This window comes from Ostrea edulis, chromosome 2 (genome assembly GCF_947568905.1).
Source record: "Ostrea edulis chromosome 2, xbOstEdul1.1, whole genome shotgun sequence".
NCBI classification, from domain to species: domain Eukaryota; kingdom Metazoa; phylum Mollusca; class Bivalvia; order Ostreida; family Ostreidae; genus Ostrea; species Ostrea edulis.
This window is the reverse complement of record NC_079165.1, coordinates 66,770,447-66,791,558: the sequence shown is the minus strand read 5'-3', so window position 1 is coordinate 66,791,558 and position 21,112 is coordinate 66,770,447. Positions and strand designations below refer to the sequence as shown.

The following is a 21,112-nucleotide window of genomic DNA, read 5'->3' as shown; positions in this document are numbered from 1 at the left end:
ATATATTGTAAATCTCAGGATGTCAATACTTTACTTTTCCCCCCACTCTTTTAAGTGATACCAATTTGTTTCCATATCGCGGTGTAGAAAATCTTGCATTTGTTAGTAAATAGCGTTGTATATAACACTTAAAATAAATTACAGTAACTAATTTTCTAATACCCCGCTCACTAACCTAATGTTACGTGTATTTGTATCGTCTTATTTGGTTCTTGTATCCTGTGTAGCGTTTTGAACTACATATTTCTCTACTTTTTTTTTTTTTTTACGTGGAACTGTCATTGATACTATTTTTCCTAAACATAAAACATATATACATAGTTTTCTTTGAATTGTCTCCACTGAGTGGGGTTAAACTAAACGCAGACAAGTCACAGATCACAGACAGATGAAAGAGATTTTATCGGAGGAAACACATGTACTACGTCAGTAATCCTCAGATGTATCACGTGATTAGAACAGTATTTAATCCTATGCATTGTTGAAATAGTACAAATGAACCTTCAATCTCGGGCAATATGTGATGATTCAGTACCTCAAGCTTCCCCAGTTCAAGGTTTGATATCGCGGGGTTTGAATACCAGCTGTAGTAAATATGGAAGAATGATAGGCGTTTGTAAATTGTTTGACATTTTTAGAAAACATGATTAATCTGCACAGGAAAGTACTCGAAGAGCCCCGGAAACACAGATTTTTTCGAAGTCCTACTAGTTCACTAAGTTTTAGTCATGGTACAATTTCTTATGCTATTCAATAACGTGAACATCGGCAGTCCACATATGTTAAGTAGACGAAGGTATAGGTATGCAAGTTGGAGACCTGTGTCCACTATTGTAATTCTGTTCGGGTTTGCTATGGTAGTAACTAGAGGACTACGGGTACCTCCACCCCCTCCTGCAAACATCCACACTTTCAGCATTATTTAGTGATGAGACTATAACGGTTCCCATACCTTTTCGCACATTCTTCCGTTATGCATATATGAACTAGTCTATCAAATTATACCAACAGGTTTTCAATTTATTATCGATGCCTTTACTATTCACAACACTCGAGTGAACGCATTCAAGAAAAAGGATTAATTACATTTCTTCAAGCTTCTGTTTGATAGTCTTAATGTATGCATTGTACAAATATCTGTGTTGGATAATCATCAATCAGGCTGAACGTACGATTAAGAGGTGGGGATTGTCACCAACACAGCGATATTTTCATTGTTGAGAAGGTTCTATTGTCGCATATCGGGGATAACATCTTGGCTGAGCAAAGAAAATGAAACAAACGGTCAAACTGAAATTTCCCGCTCGTCCTGAAAATTAAGACGATTTTAAATTCTTGCATTTGTCCATATTAAGTAAATGAATGATTCTTATTGCATATCTATTTCAGATTTTTAATAAATACACAACATTCAGAATTTAAATAAACTAGTATACAAAAGATGGAACTTTGGTCTCAGAACCCGGGCCTGCCGTGGAATGGTCGACCCGTAAGACAGTCTATTTTTATTCCTTTATCAAATTTGTAAAATACTGCTCTGCATCCCCGTATTTCCTTTTCACAACCCTCCACCGCGATGACGCCCGAGACATCTGCTGATCTAGAAAGAGAGGGGGAAAATTGCACATATATAAGTAAAATTTTCCAAAACTATCATGCATATCCACATGGAATTTTTGGACGTTTTGAATCATATTTGAAGACATCTTCTTTCAATGAGCGCGTTAATTAATGAAATGGTATTTTTAATTCATGAAATTACTGCACACAATGATGCAATTATCGCAATTCACCTTTGAATTAGAACGCTTTACCCGATATAGTATAGCGTTGTGTGACGACACAAAATTTGAGTGAGACGATTGAACAATTTGAATGACATGTTTGATGTAATACAACAAGAGTTTTCATTGGCCGATTACAGCCCGCCCACTTTCTCGAGCGGATTCCGTGTAGCTGGAGAACTGTACATAGCTCTCTGAAAAGATCCACCTCTTATAAAAACCTTCGATTTACGGGTCACAAAAAGCTGCGGACGGTTGAGGCCTGAAATCGGTGTATTCTTGTGTTGCTGTCTCATAAACTCAATATAAAAAAATCTTAACATATTTTCCTACTATATACTTGCGTCCAAACATACCTTCAAATATTCATTAAAGCCACACACCACCCGAAAACTCGCAGCTTCAAATGATTTCGTTTGTTGACGTAGCCATGTTAGGTAGCCGGTCAATTCGAACTCTTGCTATTGGTACATGTATCTATTCATAAAATCGGTTGTAAGTTATGTATTCGCTCTTCATTTATTATCAACACGAATAATTAATAGAAATCAAAACATTTTTGTACTAGTTTTTGTAAAGGTAAAATAAGCTCTAGATGAACGAAAATGCTACATAAGGACATTAGATGGAGACCGGCCGGCGCGGCCGCTCATAACTAATGAAAGCCGCACTGCCGTGAGTTTAGCTATTTGAATAATTATCATTTAATAGGACTGGGGTGGTATATTATTTAAACAATTTAGCTAAAATATTTGTGGGGTATTAGTACACATCTAGACGCTATTGTGCCAATATGGAAATGAACCGGGATTCGAATTGACTGGTTACTTAACATGGCTACGTCTACGAACGAAATCATCAAAAGCTGTGATCGAGTTTTTGGGTCGTATGGGGCTTTAATAAATATTTGAAGGTATGTTTGGACACAAGTATAGTAGGAAAATATGTTAGGATTTTTTTATATTAAATTTATGAGACAGCAACACAAGAATACAACTTTTTCTCTTTCTTCCTTTGAAGTTTTTTTCCATCTAACATCTGGCCGTCATGTTTTCAAATGCTGACTACTCCCGTATAAGGGAATTTGGGCGGACTTATACATATGGACCAATGAGAGTTTCTGTTGCATTTCGCAATTGTATTACAAACAGATTCAATTGTGTCGTCACACAACGAAATACTATATCGGCCAAAGCGTTCTAATTCAAAGGTGAATTGCGATAAATATATCTTCAAATAATTAGCAAAGTCTTCAATTAACTGTGCATATATTAATTTGCGTTTTATTTACACATTATTTGAATAAAACTCACTCGCAGCATTCCATGGAAAACCCGAAGCAGTAGCATTCCTCGCAGAAAGCATCAAACCGCATCAATCCATGTGACCAATCCATTCCCCGATGCGAACAAAAGAAAGTAATCGATTTCCTAGCTAAAAAACCCAAAAGAAATCTTCAAACATCAGAATAGTCACTCTTACATGGTTCATGATGCACAAAATTATTTCGTTGTTTTTATTTTATATAACCATTAAAGTACACATAATTAAGGGCAGAAGAAACAAGTGAACACTTAATTTTATTTCATCAGAATTAAAAATTTTCATCGAATGAATATTAATGATCAATATATATATATATATATTGATGTATAACTTTTTTACAACAGTAACGGACAAACAAACACCCAAACATAATCACACAGCAAAATGCACAAAAACTTTATATGAATACCAAAAACGTTTAATGATTTCAAAATGTATGCAAACTAATAGTCAGCCTGTCTCATGTGTCTTTGTTAGCCCTTCTGAGAAAAGAGAACGGTTTTGTGGTATTCATTGAAATTTGTTTTCCATGCAAACCACAACAGGCAAGACAACAATCGACGCAGACTCCATACACCAGGTGTGTAGGTACCATTCTCAAAGTCAAATGCAAATTGAATCGGTTACTCTGTCCGTAAGCAATGCATGCATGTAATATGTCACTTTTGTTAGACAAGGTAATTTGTTATTTAAATGATAACGATGGCAAAGTATCACAAAATGTAAACGTCTTGGTATTTAGTCAATTAATGCAGTGAAGAGTTGTTTTGTTCTATATCCAATGAAAATCTATCTCTTTTAGCTTAATTTAACCTCTCTCACCGGAGGTGTTGGAATTACCATAAATTAAAGTTATTTGTTTGTCGGAAAGATACATCAACTCCAGGATTTGGATAGGAGATATGGATTATATAAAAATTGCCTCCTTTAGAACTGAAGACATAGAAGCGGATCGTTCTAATTTTAAAATGAACCTCATGGGTCACAACACTCACCTGGGTCATCTTGCTTTTACAGAAGTGCGACTCGTTTACGTTATAGATAATACATTAGAAACGCAGGTCATTGGTCTTTCGAATATGACCTTATACGGGAGGGGGGGGGGGCACGATAAAGAACCCTCATTGGCTGTACATTGGTCAAAATTAGTGACACTTCTCGAAGAGTTGGTGGCGTTTCGACATGAATGAATAATTCTTGAATAAGTTCATAAACAACAAACTGCATTGTATTACATATGTGACAACAATAACAACAACATAACGAAATGAAAACAACAATTATACAGGAGATGTACCAATCAATGATGAACAAATGCAGTGAATATCATGTACAAAACTGCAGCATGACAGACAATTTGTTTTAGGATGCATTGATGCCATAATTGCAACAGATTCCATTGTTGGCGGATTTGAAGTCCCATGTGAAAGAAGTGATAAGGGAGCGAGACTTGTGTCATTCTGTTTTATTAATAAAATGGTTTTAAGGTATAGTATTCAATGTATAACGACCATATTTCATATCTAATAAACAGGAGGTGCGATTTTGTAACCATGGTATCATTTTAAAGAGATTGTTAAACAAAAATTCTCCACCATAGGAATTTACAAAATTTTGATTACTCCTTGATTTTTGTTAACCTAAAATTTTACATTAGTGTCTACGGGAAGAACATATTTTATTGAAATGAAAATAGGAAATAAAATTATTCATTTACCACACAAATTTAGAAGAAAATTAGATTTTTGAATTATTATTTTTTTACCAAGGGCGAGTACCTCTTTCAAAATGTCGTAAGTGCAAATAAGTCGACCTCTCATGTGAACGTAATGCATTTCACTTTTATCAACATTACTGAATAAAGAGTTATTTTCGCCCTGTCCTTTTTTTCCCCTCGATCTGCTACACTTACAAGTTTGCGCCCAGTTTCGAATTCGCCCAGACGCAGGAAATTATAACAATTATAGTCCAGAGATTTTGAATTCGCCGAGCCTTAAATTCGCCTGTTGACGAAGGCGAAAATAAAACAGGGGCGAATAATATTCCTGTATACAGTAACTACAAGGATCATGAGGATGATAATAATGATAATTTTAACAAAAGTAGACATGCAATTACGAAAGGAAAGGGCGGGTTTTAGAATGGGAGATGCTATCTACAGGAAAATATCTTGGAACAGACAGAACGGGACATGATACAACAAATATATCATGGAGCAGGCTGAACGCGAAGATTTTTGTTTATTTGTTTAACGTCCCTTCGAGAAGTTTTAAATTACAAAAATTTAAACCTATGTACGGCGCTCTAGGCTGTAGATACCGTGCCAACGCCTGCCGCGAAACAGGATCGACTCGCGATTCTCATTTCTAAATGCCGGGTGTTTAGCACAGGACCAGTCACTACCTATGTTTTACGAGGCCAAACGAGACTCCAATCCACGACAACCCTGTCACGACGCGAATACTAAGCATATGGTATAACCGAGAAGTATCGTAGAACATATTATCACGCCTCAGACAAAATTGTTGAAATCTGATTGGTCAGATCTTGGTCACATGACGCCGTGAAAAAAACCGTATCATGCGAGTAAAATCCGTATTGGGCGAGTAATTTTATTTATCGTCGGGTTCGACTTGCAGCCGTTTCAAAAGGAAAGACATTTGACTAAGTTGTATGATATAGACCCCCCACATATACAGTTAGAGGTCTTCGACGTGATAAATTCGTTACACAGTCAGTTAGTGACCTGATACGGAAAAATACATGGTGTGAAAAGAAAACCCGTATCGGGCTCGGCTTCGCCTCGCCCGATACGGGTTTTCTTTTCACACCATGTATTTTTCCGTATCAGGTCACTAACTGTGTAACTAATACTATCGAGCAGTATCCACCCTTACACACATAGAACATAATGGAATACTAGTATATATACTATAACATTGAACAAAGGACTGGCCTGATACAAAGTATCACACAGGATTTGTACATTGATCTCTTCTTGTGATAGAATGGATAATGAGATATCAGCTGGGATATACTGGAACATGACGTCAAACTTCTGCATTGCTCTCTAGCACTATAGAGAACCTGCCAGTACCGAGAAAACCTGGCCACCAAAACAGCGTTACAAAAGTAACCACAAAATGAAAATCATGAGACTGATTACATGTTAACCTTAACCAGAAACAACAGAAGATAATGAGATGGAAGACACCAAGTGCCGTGTAAACCTGGGATGTAGGTATCAGGATTAGACACTGAAAGAGCACAGCATTTAAAATATTATGTCATATTGAATACTGTATACAGGAAAATATTCGACCCTGTTTTATTTTCGCTCCTTTCGCCCTTGTTGTCAGTGGACGGATTTAAGACTGGATGAAACTGATTTTTCTCTAGTCTCTCTTTTAACACAACTGTGTCAGGGCGAATTTAATGGACCGCCCCGATGATCTAGAGGTTATCTAGAGCGTTGACATCGCATGCAGAAGGCCGGGGTTGAAATCACGGCCGAGACAGACCTAAGTCGTTAAAACAAGTAGTGACAGTTCCATCGCCAAACGCTCGGCATCAGGTGTGAACGGATGCCCCGTGTCAAAGTAGGTGTGGCACGCTAAAGAACCCTCTCTGCTCAATGGCCGTAAGCGCCGAGCAAAGGCCTGAATTTGAAGTCCTTCTCCGTCCTTCATATGAGTGAAAAATTCTCGAATGAGACGTTAAACAAGATACAATCAATCAATCATAAAACGGGGCGAAACCGTCATCAAGTGTAGAAAGGCGAAAATGACCCTGTACACAGTAAACGGTAACCGATAGGAATACCGACATCCGCATCTTCATTTCAAACGTTTGTATGGAATTTAATCAAATCATGGTAGGCGACAAAAGGGTATAGAAACATGCAGAACACGATTCTATAGCGGTAGCCTTGGAAGAGAATACTGGAGATGAGCAGAGGTTGGAAAGATCAATATTGTCATCAGAAGGAAAAGATGGACATCATTAGGACATGTGGCGAAATGGACATTACACTAACCCGAGTACTACGTAGCAAAGGCTATCTAGAGAGGAAGACCCGAGGAAAACGTGGAAGTCAACAATAGCGAAAGAGAGGGAAGAAACAGGCCCTCAGACACAGACGTTGTCTAACGCCAAGAAGTGGCAAAACTCAGAGAAAAATTGAGAGGACCTGTTCACGGTTTTATTTTTTAGAAGGAGAGAAGGAAATAAGAAAGGAGTATGTTAAATTAGGTCTTATATAAGAATAGAAATAAGTCCCGTACCAGTTTAATATTTTGAGCAAACGAAGGATTTCTCTGAGTTGGCTGTGTGTGATTTAAATTATTGTTAGTAACATATTCAAGCAAGGTACTTTCCTGGTGTACATATCTATTTTATTTTATGGGAGAGGGCTAAAATAGGCTATGGCTGCTGCCCAATCCCTTTCACTTTTTGTGAATAAAATTATTATTTTAAAAAAAATAAGATAATTATTTTCGTACATCTAAAATTTTCAATATACTTGAGGAGTTGGACATATCAACTCAACAAAACTATTTCAAAATAAAACATCGGGTTTTTTTTCACTAAGCTTCTAAATGCCTGTAGTTGCCCTACCTTTGTCCAAACGGTAGCTCGCAAACTCCTTTTTACAAGCTCCATCGCTGAAGCTAAAGAGTAAAGCGACACACAGTAGACTTAGACAGACCCCTTTACAGTTCATGATGCAGCGCAGCAATCTGGAAACGGTTTGATTAAAGTGTGTGGTACTCTGCACAGGCGTCCACTAGCAGGTATTGATGCGAGTCCTATCCATCATTTGTAAACCAGGGGTTTTATATGTAACATTACGTAATCAATCAACACATAAAAGGCGCAGATGAAAAAAAAACAGTAGACTGTTAAAGGTTGCGGTTTAAGACCAAAGATCTGAACTTTCTAATTAGGATTGGGATTAATTAGTAAATGGTCCCATGATTCCCCCGATAAAAATATATTTCATCTTAAATAGGATTCAAATAGTGCAGTATCAATATTGGTATAAATATTCAGGGGCGTACATTTGTATTATCTAGGACTATTTCAATGTGTAGGCCCGAAAGATGTAACTGAAGTTTTCATCGAGGCGAGGGGTACCGGGGGGGGGGTGTTGGTGCGGGAGGGGGTCGCCCCTTCCCGCTAGTGGGGTGTTCGAGAAAGTTTGAAATATTAGGACTCATTTGCACTACTCTGAGTATCAAAATAATGGCAATAGACATTCGATATTGTAAAACTTTAATTTAAAAAAAAAGTGTAGCGACAGTAGATGAGCGGATCATAGGATCTAATTTTAATTAGATTAATAGATGTTTATTTTGATTATAGGAGTTATGAGATTGATCACTGTTCATTATCTTCACCTTTCATTGAGCTATAATTCTGATCACCCTTTGTCGTCTGGCCGTCCGTCCATCTGTCCATCAACTTTTCACATTATTATCTTCTCAAGAACCACTGGGACAATTTCTATCAAATTTAGTACAGATCATCTTTTGGTGAAGGGGATTCAAGTATGTTCAAATGAAGGGCCATGCTCCATTCAAAGGGGAGATAATCATAAAAGTAGGGTGGGGTCATTTAATTTTTTTAAAGCTTTCTGAAATATTGCAGATTCAATGTTGTCAAATTCATGGCCTTTGGGGATGAGGTAGATACAAGTTTGTGCAAATCATGGTCCTCGGGGGTAGGGTGATGCCACAATAGGGAATCAACGTTTTACACTCTGATATATTGAGAACAGTTTTAACAATCTTCTCAAAAACTGGATCAGAATACATTGCATATAGTCTTTATGCCAAGACCTTTTTACATATCATGACTTTTGACCTTGTAACCTTTTGACCAACTTTTAAGAAACATTATCTATTGAGTATATCCGGACCTATCTTAGATAGGGCATTCACATTTTGTTTATAGATTCTTTATGACAACAACTTGTGACACAATGGTGGTTGATCTTGGAGTTTGACCTACTTTTAAATAACCTCACCTACATATATTCAAGATCTCCTTAACTATCTAGGACTTTCATATTAATTTGAAAGATTGACATGGGGAAGCATGCCGTTATTTTTATTTCATAGATATCGTTTCCCATGAGAAATCTCGTGTACGAGACACGCAGCATTAATCTACAAAATTCATTTTGAGTCTGTTTATTACGCATTAAATACTTCAAACATTTAAAACAACTTTTTTTCTATAAGATATGTAAATAATATAACATTTCACTGTTCATTTTGTGGAAATTGTATAAGAGTTCCTTGTTATCTTCCGAACAATCGAAAGAAGAACAAAATGGCTCTCCTCCCTTTCTTTGCTTTTTTCCCATGCTTCTTATTTTCCTTTCCATTCTTCTGAAATGACGAATGATAAACGAATACATTGATATTTTCCTAAAATAATATCCTATATTCTGTAAATATTTTATTATATATATATATTAGGTTAATTTGTTGAAGGTTAGATTATTTTATCATTTGATTTATTTCACACACATTTTCTGTATATACGAATACATGTACCATGAAAGTAAATAAATTTAACAAGAAGTTGAATAGATGTGTTAAGCCTACACCACAGTTTAAAAAGCTTGAAGCTGTTCTGCTGAAAACAACGAAAACGGTAGAATTTCAAAATAAATGTAAAAAAAAAAAAAAAAAAAAAAAAAAAAAAAAAAAAAAACCCAACAAAAAAAACCAACCTGTATATTCTTATACTTTCAAAATAAAAACCAGAATTGGAGGTAGAATATTGTAGTTCAACGGATTATACATATAAGATGTAATTATCATTCAGAATGCAGTAATTTACCTTCTTATCGTCAGACAACAGAGCGCTCAATGTCCCAGTCTCATTCATCAGATCTTTGCTTTCTTTTCTGATGTTTGTGGTATTGTCTTTATTCTGTTTGGCACGTTTTAAATAAAAACAAAAAGGCATTAGAAACATAATGTACAAAGATAATGTCATACATACAAGTTTACTAAGAATTATATGGCATACAGTTTGTGGGAAAGTTTAAAATATTACTGTACAGTATGGATTACCTTTATTAAAAATCCTTCCACAACCAAAGGACTTCTCATCATTTTAATATACGGATTTTCCTGAAATAGACAGACACGTTAACACTGCTATAGAAATGAAGTTCATTTTGTGTCTACAAAATCAAGATGAATGAACACTAGATGCTTTACCTCCTCATCATTTTCTTCCTCAATATCATTAATGGTCCCTTCCATGCTTTCGTCATGAATGATACCTTCCATACTTTTGTCATGAATGGTCTCTTTCATGCTTTCGTCACGATTGATCTCTTTCATGCTTTCGTCATGAATGGTCCCTCCCATGCATTCTTCAGGAATGGTCCCTTCCATGTATTCGTCTTCGGTTGTTGTTTCCATGTCTTCCTCCTTGAATACATAACGAAATATCAACTTAAATTTCAAATAATTTTGCTTTGATGTGTAATGATCGCTGTTTACTCATGACTTCCCTGCAATATTATGAACAATGAACAATATAAATCTTGATAAATATAGAACATCTATTTTAACGGCTGGAAATTCCAATAGAAATGAAAGTAGAATGTAAAAGTAAAAATTGAAATTCATTTTTGAAAATACTTGAGGGTATGAACTGGAGGCTTCACGCCGGTATACTTCTCATGAAGTGCTAGTTTAACGCACTTTAAAATGTACGCCGATGTGAAGCGTCGCGGTTCATACCCTCATGAATTTTCAAAAAGAGATATAACACATTCCACTGATATAATATAGATATTGATAATGCCACTTACAACCAGGAGATCTAATTTAGGTTGAAAATTATCTCTACTCCACTCTCTACAAAAGTAGTAGTGCACTGCATCATCTGGGGCAAAGGGCTGAAATTTCAATTTAAAAATGAAGTCACATTTAAGTAAATGCAATAAGGGAGTATTGTATACTCTCCATTGATATACGATAAATTTACGAAACTTGTGCAATATATAAGATAGCATTTCTAACTGTAGGGTGTACCTCCATATATGGCAGCTTTCTTCCAAGCCACTCCACTAGTTGTCTGCCGTCTTTAAATTCTGGCTTGGTGCCCTCTTCCCAGACGTTTTCTTCTTCACTCACTATTTCTTCTTCATCTTCATTTATCCCATCCTCCTCCATTTCCTCCTGGAAAATTATTACACAAATTACAACTGCATACACATTTTAGCAATATAAGATTGATCACCTATCCATACAAAGAGTGTTTCCACATTTGAAATGCGTCAAGGAATCTACTGATACATGGCTTTACTTTTTGAAAAAGAACTACATTAAGAGGGAGGAGAGTTGACATTTTTTGTGCTATTTTGAAGATCATTCTGAACAAGTCCGTCACAAGGTGACAAAATAAGTTAGTTATGCTAAAACCATCCTCACAAGTCAAGGTTTTGTGATCACAAAACCTGTGCTAAAACATCAATGAATATTTCTCTGTTCATGTAATGAAAATGCCAGTCTTTCTTTCTTTGGATTAAAACAAATACATTTCATAAGTAGAAAAAAGAACTTGCAATTAAAGATTCCATTTCAGGATAGTATGTCTCTTTACTCCAGCTCCGGAAGAAAAAATAGTGGACATTGTCATCGGGTTCAAAAGCCTGAAATGATATACGTATAATCTGACACATTTGCAATTCCAAAAGTTCGCTTTATAATTGTCTCAACAATCGGTTAGTCGGTTATTTAACGTTCCGTCGAGAAATTTTCACTCATATTAAGACGTCACCAGTTGGAGGTGAAATGACACAAATTTACACCTATGCTTACCGCTCAGGACGGTATCTAAGAGGGTTCTTTAATGTGCTAACGCCCGGCGTGACACGGAACTTCCGTTTTTAAGGTCATATCCGAAAGACCCGTGATTCTCACTTCTAAATGCTAAGCGCGTTAAGCGAAGGAGTAATCACTAACGTATGTTTACATCTTAGGTTTGACGCCTCAATTGTGAAAAGAACCAAAAAATTACGTTAAATTATGATTAATGAAAGTATGTATATTTATCTTTGAGGCTAGTTAAACAATATGTATCCGACCATACCTGTAGGTAAGGAAGCTGTCGATCCAACCACTGTAGGTATTCCCTTCCATCTCTGAACTCCGCCATTGACAGATCGTTCTCCTGGTCATCCTCCAATACCGCTTGTTCCATATCGCCTCCCTGGAAAAACAGACAAACCGGGATATATAAAATTTATATTCAACTACTATCGATAGTAGTATCATTTCCCCATTGTTTCTTAGAGGTGTTTCTATGACCAGTACCTCCATGATTTCTGATTGTTCACAATCTGATTGTCGGCACAAGTATTCTCCAATGCTATTACTGCCCGACTTGTCAACCTACAAAACAAATTCGGGACGTATACATTTAAAACGAATACATTTATGTGAGAGAACACGAAAATGAAAACCATTCTATATTTTACTTGACTTTGTTAAGAAAACAGAACAATGAGAACATGTACTTTATGTTGCACCTTTTTAATGTTCTTCCCTCGGAAATCTGTAATCTTTGCTGAATTGCATTGGAGTAGGGCTATATCCCCGTCCGCGAATCCATAGGCATCTTTCTAAAAATTATGATACAAACAATTACTAAAAAATATTCTACATTATCATTATTTTATCCCGAATTACATTTATTTCTTTATTTGTAAATATAATATTCATTTGACATTGATGGGCTCATATATCTTTTTCTTCAAATGGCTTTTCAAACTCATCAGTTCTCACTATCTGTGAGTACTAAACTATCCTGATTAATTCAGAATAACGGAAACATAATAAGATCAATATGCTTAAACCGGTAAAACACATCAAATGAACTTATGAAATTAGTTTAATCATGTATGCGTTACTGCACCTCTTCCAATTCACCCTCTAATTCTCTCAAAATTGCACCACCGTATTCGAGTTCCTGAAAGAGAAGAAAATAGTTACACGTTCAATATCATAGATATTTCAATAAGAAAACAAGAATACATGTATGAAAATATAATATGTAAATCAAGCGTACATAAAATGCTCATTACCATCATGACTTCCTTGCAAATTGATCAATATTCTTTGAAATAAGAACTTGCTTCTTCAATGTTGCTTGTGAATCTGTTTTCTCTTCCGTAGAAACAATTATGACGTCACAATGTTATGACGTTTCTGCACAGAATCGCCGCCATTGTGACGCATTTGACAAGTGACTCTGTTAGACTAGGCCTAACTGCATGTAACAAATGTAGATATAATCATGATATAGTCTATGTGTTGACGGTGCTACCTTTTGAGCGAGTGCAGCTACAAGTTCAGATATTTTGTAATGTTCATGCTTTGATTAGGTTCAAATCAAGCAATATCTCTTTGCCAAATACTCAGTACATAAATAAAATTAGGCAGCAGAAACAGCCTATCTTAGTTTCCCCCCAGGGTTTTATCTTTTTAAAAGTCCTGTATTAGGTTCTTGCTAGAGCTAGATTACTCCAAAATACCCTGCATGAACATTTTACACACATATTATACATGAATGTGATTAAAATATTTCTATACTGTATACAAATCTGCGGCCTTCACTCAGTGTGACTATAGCTTAACATTTGACGGCTTGTTTTGCACTGTATGTTATCGACTGCCTCATATCCTCCTTATCTCTACCCTCATCGTTCCTAGTAACTAATTGTATGATTAAAATGTCCTTTAAGTCTTGTCGCAAACCTTTCAAGTTTGTAAAATTGTGTGAACAACACTGCCTTTGAAAATTAAATGCATTTTGATATAATGATAATTTATTTAAAATTTTAAATAAATCGATAAATTCAACACTATTGCACGTACGTGTATGCGCGGATTCAGAATTTTTCTGTTTACACCCACCCCTCCCCACTTGTGCGCACCTATCCAATTCTTTAAAAAATGAAATTCATATAATAATCCCCTTTAGCAATGGCACGTTTTAAAAGAGAAAATTAGAAGACTATTCATGATACTGTACATAATCCTAGGTTTAACACATTTAATGAAATATTTCAGCGTTTGCATATCAATTTATTGAATTAATTGGAAAATATTTGAGCCCCTTTCCTCTGTTGTTGTAAGGATCATGCGCCGATCTAGAGGGGGGGGGGGGGGGGGGTCCGGACCCCCTCTGGAATTTGCAAAGATAAAAAAAATTACAATATAACGATTTATAAGAAAAATGAGTTGACTGTTATTATATTATAAATATTTTTTTGTGAAAAGGTTCGACCCCCCCCCCCCCCCCTGGAAAAAATATCTGGATCCGCGCCTGAGGATACATTAAATTTTATTCACAAAACTAGAATTAATTAATGATTCTTCAGTCGTTAATAGTAAGTGGCATTGTTTGTTATCGGGGGGGGGGGGGGGGGGGGGGGGGGGGGGGAGTGTCATCGTAGTTTGCATTACCGGACGTGCCAAGGAAATAGATTTAAGCAGTTCTTATTTTTGAGTTTTATGCGTTATTGGTATATATGACAAGTCTCGCGAGTAAGTGCGAGAATACTGGGGCATAAACAAAACGTTGATAACGTTACACCCGTGGTGTATTTTTGATAACATAGCCATTGCTCCAATGGATTTCTTCCCTAAATTTTCTACCATTAATAAATTAAAACTAATGTTTTTGAACTGGTACACGTTTGTTTTAAAAATCCCAATAATTGATGGGTTTTTTTAATCCTGCCGAATTTCATCGATTTTTTGTTTTGTTTTTTGTTTTTTATTTTCAAATAACTAAAATGAATGGAGTTTTGATAAGCATTAGTTGTTTTAATTAGTGTCATAAACGCCTCGATATTGAAAAAAAGAAGAAGAGAAGTTTGACAGATGGATTAATTTAAAGTATTGGAAATGGAGGGAGGTATATGTACGCTTACAAAGTTCATGGCATATGAACCAGTTCTAATTGTATGATAAAATAAAATAGCTTCATAGTTTGACATAGTATTTTTAATGCATATGAATCCTATTATTTGCAAGAAAAGTTCTTGGGTTGGATGTGCACAGGTTTTCAAAGCGATAAGTTGCGCTTTATTGTCGACAGTTGGATTTTGCTTTAGTCATCACGTTTCCGGTTTATCGCCACCTATAGGCAAATATCAATCTCTACCCAGAATTATCGTTCCTTACACTCACTTGCAAGTGAGAGCAAGGAACAACAACTCTGGGTAGAGATTGGGCAAATATATGCATCGCTGTAGTAAATATGTCGTGTTTAAATTAGTCGTAATTTTACAACCGATCTAGTACAGGGTTTACATTCATATTAGCAGGCGGCAATTTTGAGCAGTTGTTCGGGACAGGGTTCGAATTGACCGGCTACTTAACATGGCTACGTCAACAAACGAAATCATTTGAAGCTGTGAGTTTCCGGGTCGTATGGATTTGAGGGTATGTTTGGACTAAGTATAGTAGTAGCTGCAGAACTGTAGCTCTCTGAAAAAAAACATTTTGACGGAACAGAGAGCTACAGATCCACCCCTTACAAAAACCCTCGATAAGCTGCGCACGGTTGATGCCTTATATCGTTGTATTCTTGAGTTGCTGTCTCATAAATTTAATATAAAAAAAATTCTTAACATATTTTCCTACTATACTTGTGTCCAAACATACCTTCAAATATTCATTAAAGCCCCATACGACCTGCAAACTCCCAACTTCACATGATTTCGTTTGTTGACGTAGTCATGTTAGGTAGTCGGTCAATACGCCAGTTTCGAGATACGAACTCTTCTGTATAGGAGGTGCATTTAGTGGAACTTTGAATGCCTAAGTGGGACAGAGTGGATATACAACCAACGAGGAAGACGATGAAATGTATTAAAAGCGGCTTCTCTTTAAATATGTAAATGTGGGAAATACTAAATACTATCGAAAAAAATGTTTTACTAAAGTGGAAACATAGAAACAATGTCATATTTGCAAGAAATATCTTGGATATGGTACTTATGACGAACGAAATAACGTGATAGGATAAGAATTCTATGTATTTAATTACTTCCTAAATACTTATCACTTACTAAGTTTGTGTATCAGTCGAATTCGGGTTATCAAACAGCGTATGAGAAACTTACTTAGTACATTCACTTACGCTATGATCAATATCTGTCCCACTCCCGCGTGTAAACAAATTCTTTAGCGCCTCACTATGTACGAGAGTTCTTCAAAGGGAAATAACTCGGACGTATCCCGAAACCGGCGTATTCGAACCCTGTTGTTGTTGGTATATATTCATAAAATTCGTTATATGTTATGTATTCGTTCTTCATGTATTATCAACACGAATAATTTATAGAAATTAAAAAATTTAGCTTTTCTAAAGGTAAAATAAGCTCTTGATTCATGAAAATGCTACAAAAATGCTTAACACTCGTGTGGCAAGGATGGAGACCGGACCGGACTAATGAAAGCCGCATTGCCGTGAGTTTTACTATTTGAATAATTATTGCATGTATTTAAAGGCACTGGGATGATATATTATTTTAAATATTTAGGTCAAGCTAAAATATTTGTGGGGATATTAGTTCACATCTAGACGTTATTGTGCAAGTATGGAAAATAACCGGGATTCAAATTGACCTTTACACAGTAGTAAGTTATTTACTAGATATCAGTTGTTGTGAATGATGACAGACTTGAACGTTTCCATTCATTTCTATTGTGATTGATCAGTACTGGGTAAGTTTTTAATTCAAAATTCATGTGAGATATTTCAGTCCATGCAGGACGTATGGAAGATTGCTTCCACTTACATGTATATACCACTGAGATAACAGAATCGCTAACTTGAGCATCTTTCAATTCTGCTTTCTTTGAAGTTTGCCAATAATCAGATGCTGAATTGTTACATTCATTCAGCTCATCTTGGACCACATTGTACTGGTCAATGTATTCGGTTGTAGATCTGGGGTTTTGTTGCTGACTCCTTATCGCACACACCTCATCATAGCATTCTTTCGGTTGTATTGATTCTATCTCCCTTTCTTCTTTTCTTTTACAGTATGAACATTGGCCACAGAAAGACCATCAACATTCCCATGATATTTTCCAGGACGGTAAATAATAGTGAAATCATACACAGAGGGAACTTCCAACCAACGGGCCATCTGCCCTTCAGAATTTTTAAATTGTTTGAGCCAATTCAGAGCTCCATGATCTGTTCTCATTGTAAAATGTTTACCATATAAGTAGTGATTAAAGTGTTTTACTCCTTCAACAACAGCAAGGAGTTCGCGTCGGGTAACACAATAGTTACACTCGGCTCTAGATAAGGATTTATTGAAATAAGCAATAACTTGTTCCCTGTCATCTTTGATCTGAGTGAGCACACCTCCGATGTAGAATCCACTTGCATCTGTACCTATAATGAATTCCTGGGTTATATCAGGGTATCCTAGAACTGGTGCAGAAATTAGACAGTCTTTCTTAAATGAAAGTTTACAATTTTCAGGCCAAGAAATTGCAGAATCCTTCTCTATTAATTTATACAGAGGTATTGCTATGTCACTAAATGACTTTATGAAACGCCTATAGTAAGCACATGTGCCAAGGAAACTCCTTAATTCACTGACTTTGGTTCTGGTCAAGACTTAATTGCTTGCGTTTTAGCAGGGTAAGTAGCTATGCCATCAGAACTTACAATATGACCTTAAAAGGACACTTTGTTTTGAAACAGACTGCATTTCTTGGGTGATATTTTGAGACTTGTATTTTGTAAACTGTCTAAAACACTGGATAACTTCTCAAGGTGCTGTTCGAAATTATCTGAAAAGACAATAATGTCATCAATATAAAGCAAGCAAATCTAAAAAGTTTAGGCCACTGAGAACACATTCCACGAGACGTTGAAAGGTAACTGGGGCATTGCAGAGTCCAAAGGGCATAACACAAAATTCATATAAAACGCCATTTATAACAAAAGCTGTTTTCTCTGCATCTTTGTCTTTCATCTGGACTTGCCAAAACGCACTTTGTAAATCAAGGGTTGAAAACCATTTCGAACCTTTAAGAACGTCAAGTGAATCATCAATGCGGGGCAAGGGGTACGAATATTTGTGCGTGACAGCATTCAGTCGCCGATAATCAATACAAAAACGCACCGAGCCATCTTTCTTAGTACAAATTACAATAGGGGAAACCCAAGGGCTGGTTGAGGGTTGTATGATTCCATTTTTCAACATGGTATTCACTTCATCTTTGACTATTTGTTGTTTCATTACGGGTAGTCGTGGAGCTGCTTGCTTGATTGGTGCAGCATCCCCAGTGTTGATTTGATGTTGAATTACACTGGTAGCACCTTGGTCACTTTTTGATTTTGCAAATAGTCTGGTGTTTGATCAACAGCTGCTGAAAGGCATCTCTCTGATCTTCATTTAGCAGAGCTTCTGAGGATTTATACAAGGCAGTTAAGTGTTCTGGAACTTCAATATCGTGGAAACCAATTCTTTGTTGGTTTATTTGTTTTGTAACTCTTGGACACTTATATCAGTAACTGTTTCACAGACTGCTGCAACAATACCTTTATGTACAGTACATATAACTGTTTCATTTGTGAAGTTCCCAACTCTTAGTGGTACACTATTTTGCTGCATATCTACCAGGGATCTGGCTATCACAACTCCACTTTGAGCAAGCGTTTCGCTACATGGCTCTAAAAGACCGTTAACCATAAAAGTTTCTCAAACAAGCTCACCCTTTATGACTCATTTCACTGGAAGGGGGTAGAACAACATCCTCGCTTACACGAATTCGACAGGTTGCCTCATTTCTTAGGGTTGGGTTCTTTGTGACAGGTGTATGACCTATCTGCAGCAGCATCAATAGAACATTTGTACTTAGCTAAAAAGTCAAATCCAAGGACGAATTGCTCATCAATATCAGTAACAATCAAATTTTGATACTCTTTATTGCCTATAACAAGGGGGAAGGTTGCATGTCCTATGGGTTTCACGACTCCACCGTTGGCCATTCGCAGTAGAAGAAGGATCAAGGGTAGGGCGTACGTGATTTGGTATCTCAAAATATTTACCAGAATGTAAAATAGTGGCTGTAGAACCTGTATCTAATAGACAACCAATCTTAACCCCGAAAACTAAAGCTTTCATAAACAATGCATCAGATTTCTTGGAAGGGGGTATTTCTTCAGATTTTGGGGACGGGGTTCAGCTGACACTTGACCCACAGTGTCAGCTACCCCAAGTTTAAGGGGGTGGAGGATTTCTGGGCAGTGGGGAAAGAGTGGTGTCTTATGTACGGGCGTTTCATGTTCTGGTCTCTTGTATTTTTCGCATTCCGACTTCCAGTGACCATTTAAGCCGCAATAATGACATTAGCCTTTACGCTGGGAATTTGTCTGGCATGTTTAATCTGGAGGACGCTGAAGTGTACTTAGTTCAGAAGTTCGTCTGTCTTTATCGCAGTTTGTGGGGTGTGAGGGTTGTTGGGAATAAGAGCCAGTGTTCTGAATTTCATTCATGGCTCTACTGAATTTAAAATTTGACCGTTGTTTTCGCCCATTTTGGAAAGCTTCACATTCTAGAGCTAAAGTGACAGCTTGTTGAAGTGATAACGGCTTGCCTTGATACACAGCCCATTCAAGCTGGGCATCACATAAAGAGTCTATAAAACAATCTTTGGCAAGTTGTTCCCTAGTTTCGGGAGTGACATTTGGGTAAGCATACCTAGCAAGTGACATAATATCGTGAGCCAAATCTTCTAATTTTTCTCCGCGTTTTCTGATTTTATTCTTTATTTTCGTGCGATACAGTTCAAACAGATTCCGGGGCTCGAATCGTAAGCCAAGAATATCGACTAATATCGACTAATTGGTGATAATTCCTAAGCATATTAGGGCTCATATCGCTCAAAACGGTTTGAGCATCACCTCTGAGTGGTATTGAAAGCTCATAGGCCCTTGTTACATCATTCCAATCATTTAGTTAAGCTATAATTTCAAATTGTAGGAGATAATCAGACCAAGAGGTCTTCCCGTCATAATTTGCGGGCTTTTTGTTTTTTGTTTCTTCCTTCTATAAAGCGTTGGGGAGAGCGGAAAGCAGGTCGATAATAGTCATGCCGCACGTGCTCGTTTTCTTCTGTGGGGGTGTATCTTGAGCTCGTTACCGATCAAAAAATTTCAAAGTGAACACGGGGTATTTCTACATCATCTGCAGGACCGTTCATCCCACACCCGTAGCCAGGGGGGGTTCGTGGGGTTCGTACGAACGGTATCAGGACAACTCGCCCCCAAGACAACTCGCCCTCAAGACAACTCGCCCCCTCGTCGGGACAACTCGCCCCTAAGACAACTCGCCCTCAAGACAACTCGCCCCCTCTTCGGGACAACTCGCCCCCTCTCTTGAGATATCTCGCTCCTTCATATCATACATATAATACATGTTTACAATTGTTATTTTTGGTCTAAATCGAAGAGGTGTTTTAGCAAAAATTAATGAATTTCTTATAGATAGTATATACATCACAGACAATAAGACGTGTTCACATAAACACCGAACTTCGTGTCTTTTTATGCAAGACGAAAGATTTTAGTGAAAATCCAGTGTTTGGGTTCAGTAAATTCATTATCACTTTTATGTACATGTAAAATATATAATTTCAGCGGAAACAAGTTAGTGTTTGGTATAGGGAGAGTATTAGCTTGGTCTACAGCTGACGTAGTATAATTATCAATAATCTGCGTCTGTTGTTAAATCTAATTGTTTGATTTCACCCAAGCTGTTATTAATTTACTTCAAACGTTATGAGGTACTCATCATCAGAGTTCTTTACACTTTGAAATCGCCGCGTAAAAAGAATCACCCCGCGTAAAAAGAATCAGTAAAGCAAAGCCGTTATACAATTTCTAAAATGGGAATTTTATTATTTTTCAACGGGAATTAGTTGAGAGAC

At 36.7% G+C, this 21,112-nt stretch overlaps 2 protein-coding genes across 2 annotated transcripts; both read right to left on the bottom strand.

Moving 5' to 3' along the window:
- Nucleotides 1-1,379: 1,379 nt before the first annotated feature.
- Nucleotides 1,380-7,925, bottom strand: LOC125681319 (uncharacterized). The gene is made up of 3 exons (XM_048921354.2): nucleotides 7,728-7,925; nucleotides 3,098-3,218; nucleotides 1,380-1,600 (listed from the first exon to the last, which is right to left on the bottom strand). The coding sequence occupies exons 1-3, from the start codon at nucleotides 7,831-7,833 to the stop codon at nucleotides 1,456-1,458; spliced, it is 372 nt and encodes a 123-aa protein (XP_048777311.1). The 5' UTR covers nucleotides 7,834-7,925; the 3' UTR covers nucleotides 1,380-1,455.
- Nucleotides 7,926-9,288: 1,363 nt separating this feature from the next.
- LOC125681317 (uncharacterized) lies at nucleotides 9,289-11,311 on the bottom strand. Its single transcript, XM_056156984.1, has 5 exons — nucleotides 10,951-11,311; nucleotides 10,349-10,564; nucleotides 10,199-10,258; nucleotides 9,963-10,055; nucleotides 9,289-9,505 (listed from the first exon to the last, which is right to left on the bottom strand). The coding sequence occupies exons 1-5, from the start codon at nucleotides 11,152-11,154 to the stop codon at nucleotides 9,416-9,418; spliced, it is 663 nt and encodes a 220-aa protein (XP_056012959.1). The 5' UTR covers nucleotides 11,155-11,311; the 3' UTR covers nucleotides 9,289-9,415.
- Between the last annotated feature and the right edge of the window lie 9,801 nt (nucleotides 11,312-21,112).

What these genes read in the sequence shown, in the direction of transcription:
- LOC125681319 (XM_048921354.2), bottom strand. Translation starts at nt 7,833, where the DNA reads ATGAACTGTAAAGGGGTCTGTCTAAGTCTACTGTGTGTCGCTTTACTC. An exon ending in GAGCTACCGTTTGGACAAAG is followed by an intron (nt 3,219 to 7,727) that starts GTAGGGCAACTA and finishes TGGGTTTTTTAG; the next exon opens with CTAGGAAATCGATTACTTTC. An exon ending in TTTTCCATGGAATGCTGCGA is followed by an intron (nt 1,601 to 3,097) that starts GTGAGTTTTATT and finishes CTCTCTTTCTAG; the next exon opens with ATCAGCAGATGTCTCGGGCG.
- LOC125681317 (XM_056156984.1), bottom strand. Translation starts at nt 11,154, where the DNA reads ATGCTATCTTATATATTGCACAAGTTTCGTAAATTTATCGTATATCAA. An exon ending in CTAAATTAGATCTCCTGGTT is followed by an intron (nt 10,565 to 10,950) that starts GTAAGTGGCATT and finishes TATGTATTCAAG; the next exon opens with GAGGAAGACATGGAAACAAC. An exon ending in TGTTGTCTGACGATAAGAAG is followed by an intron (nt 9,506 to 9,962) that starts GTAAATTACTGC and finishes TCGTCATTTCAG; the next exon opens with AAGAATGGAAAGGAAAATAA.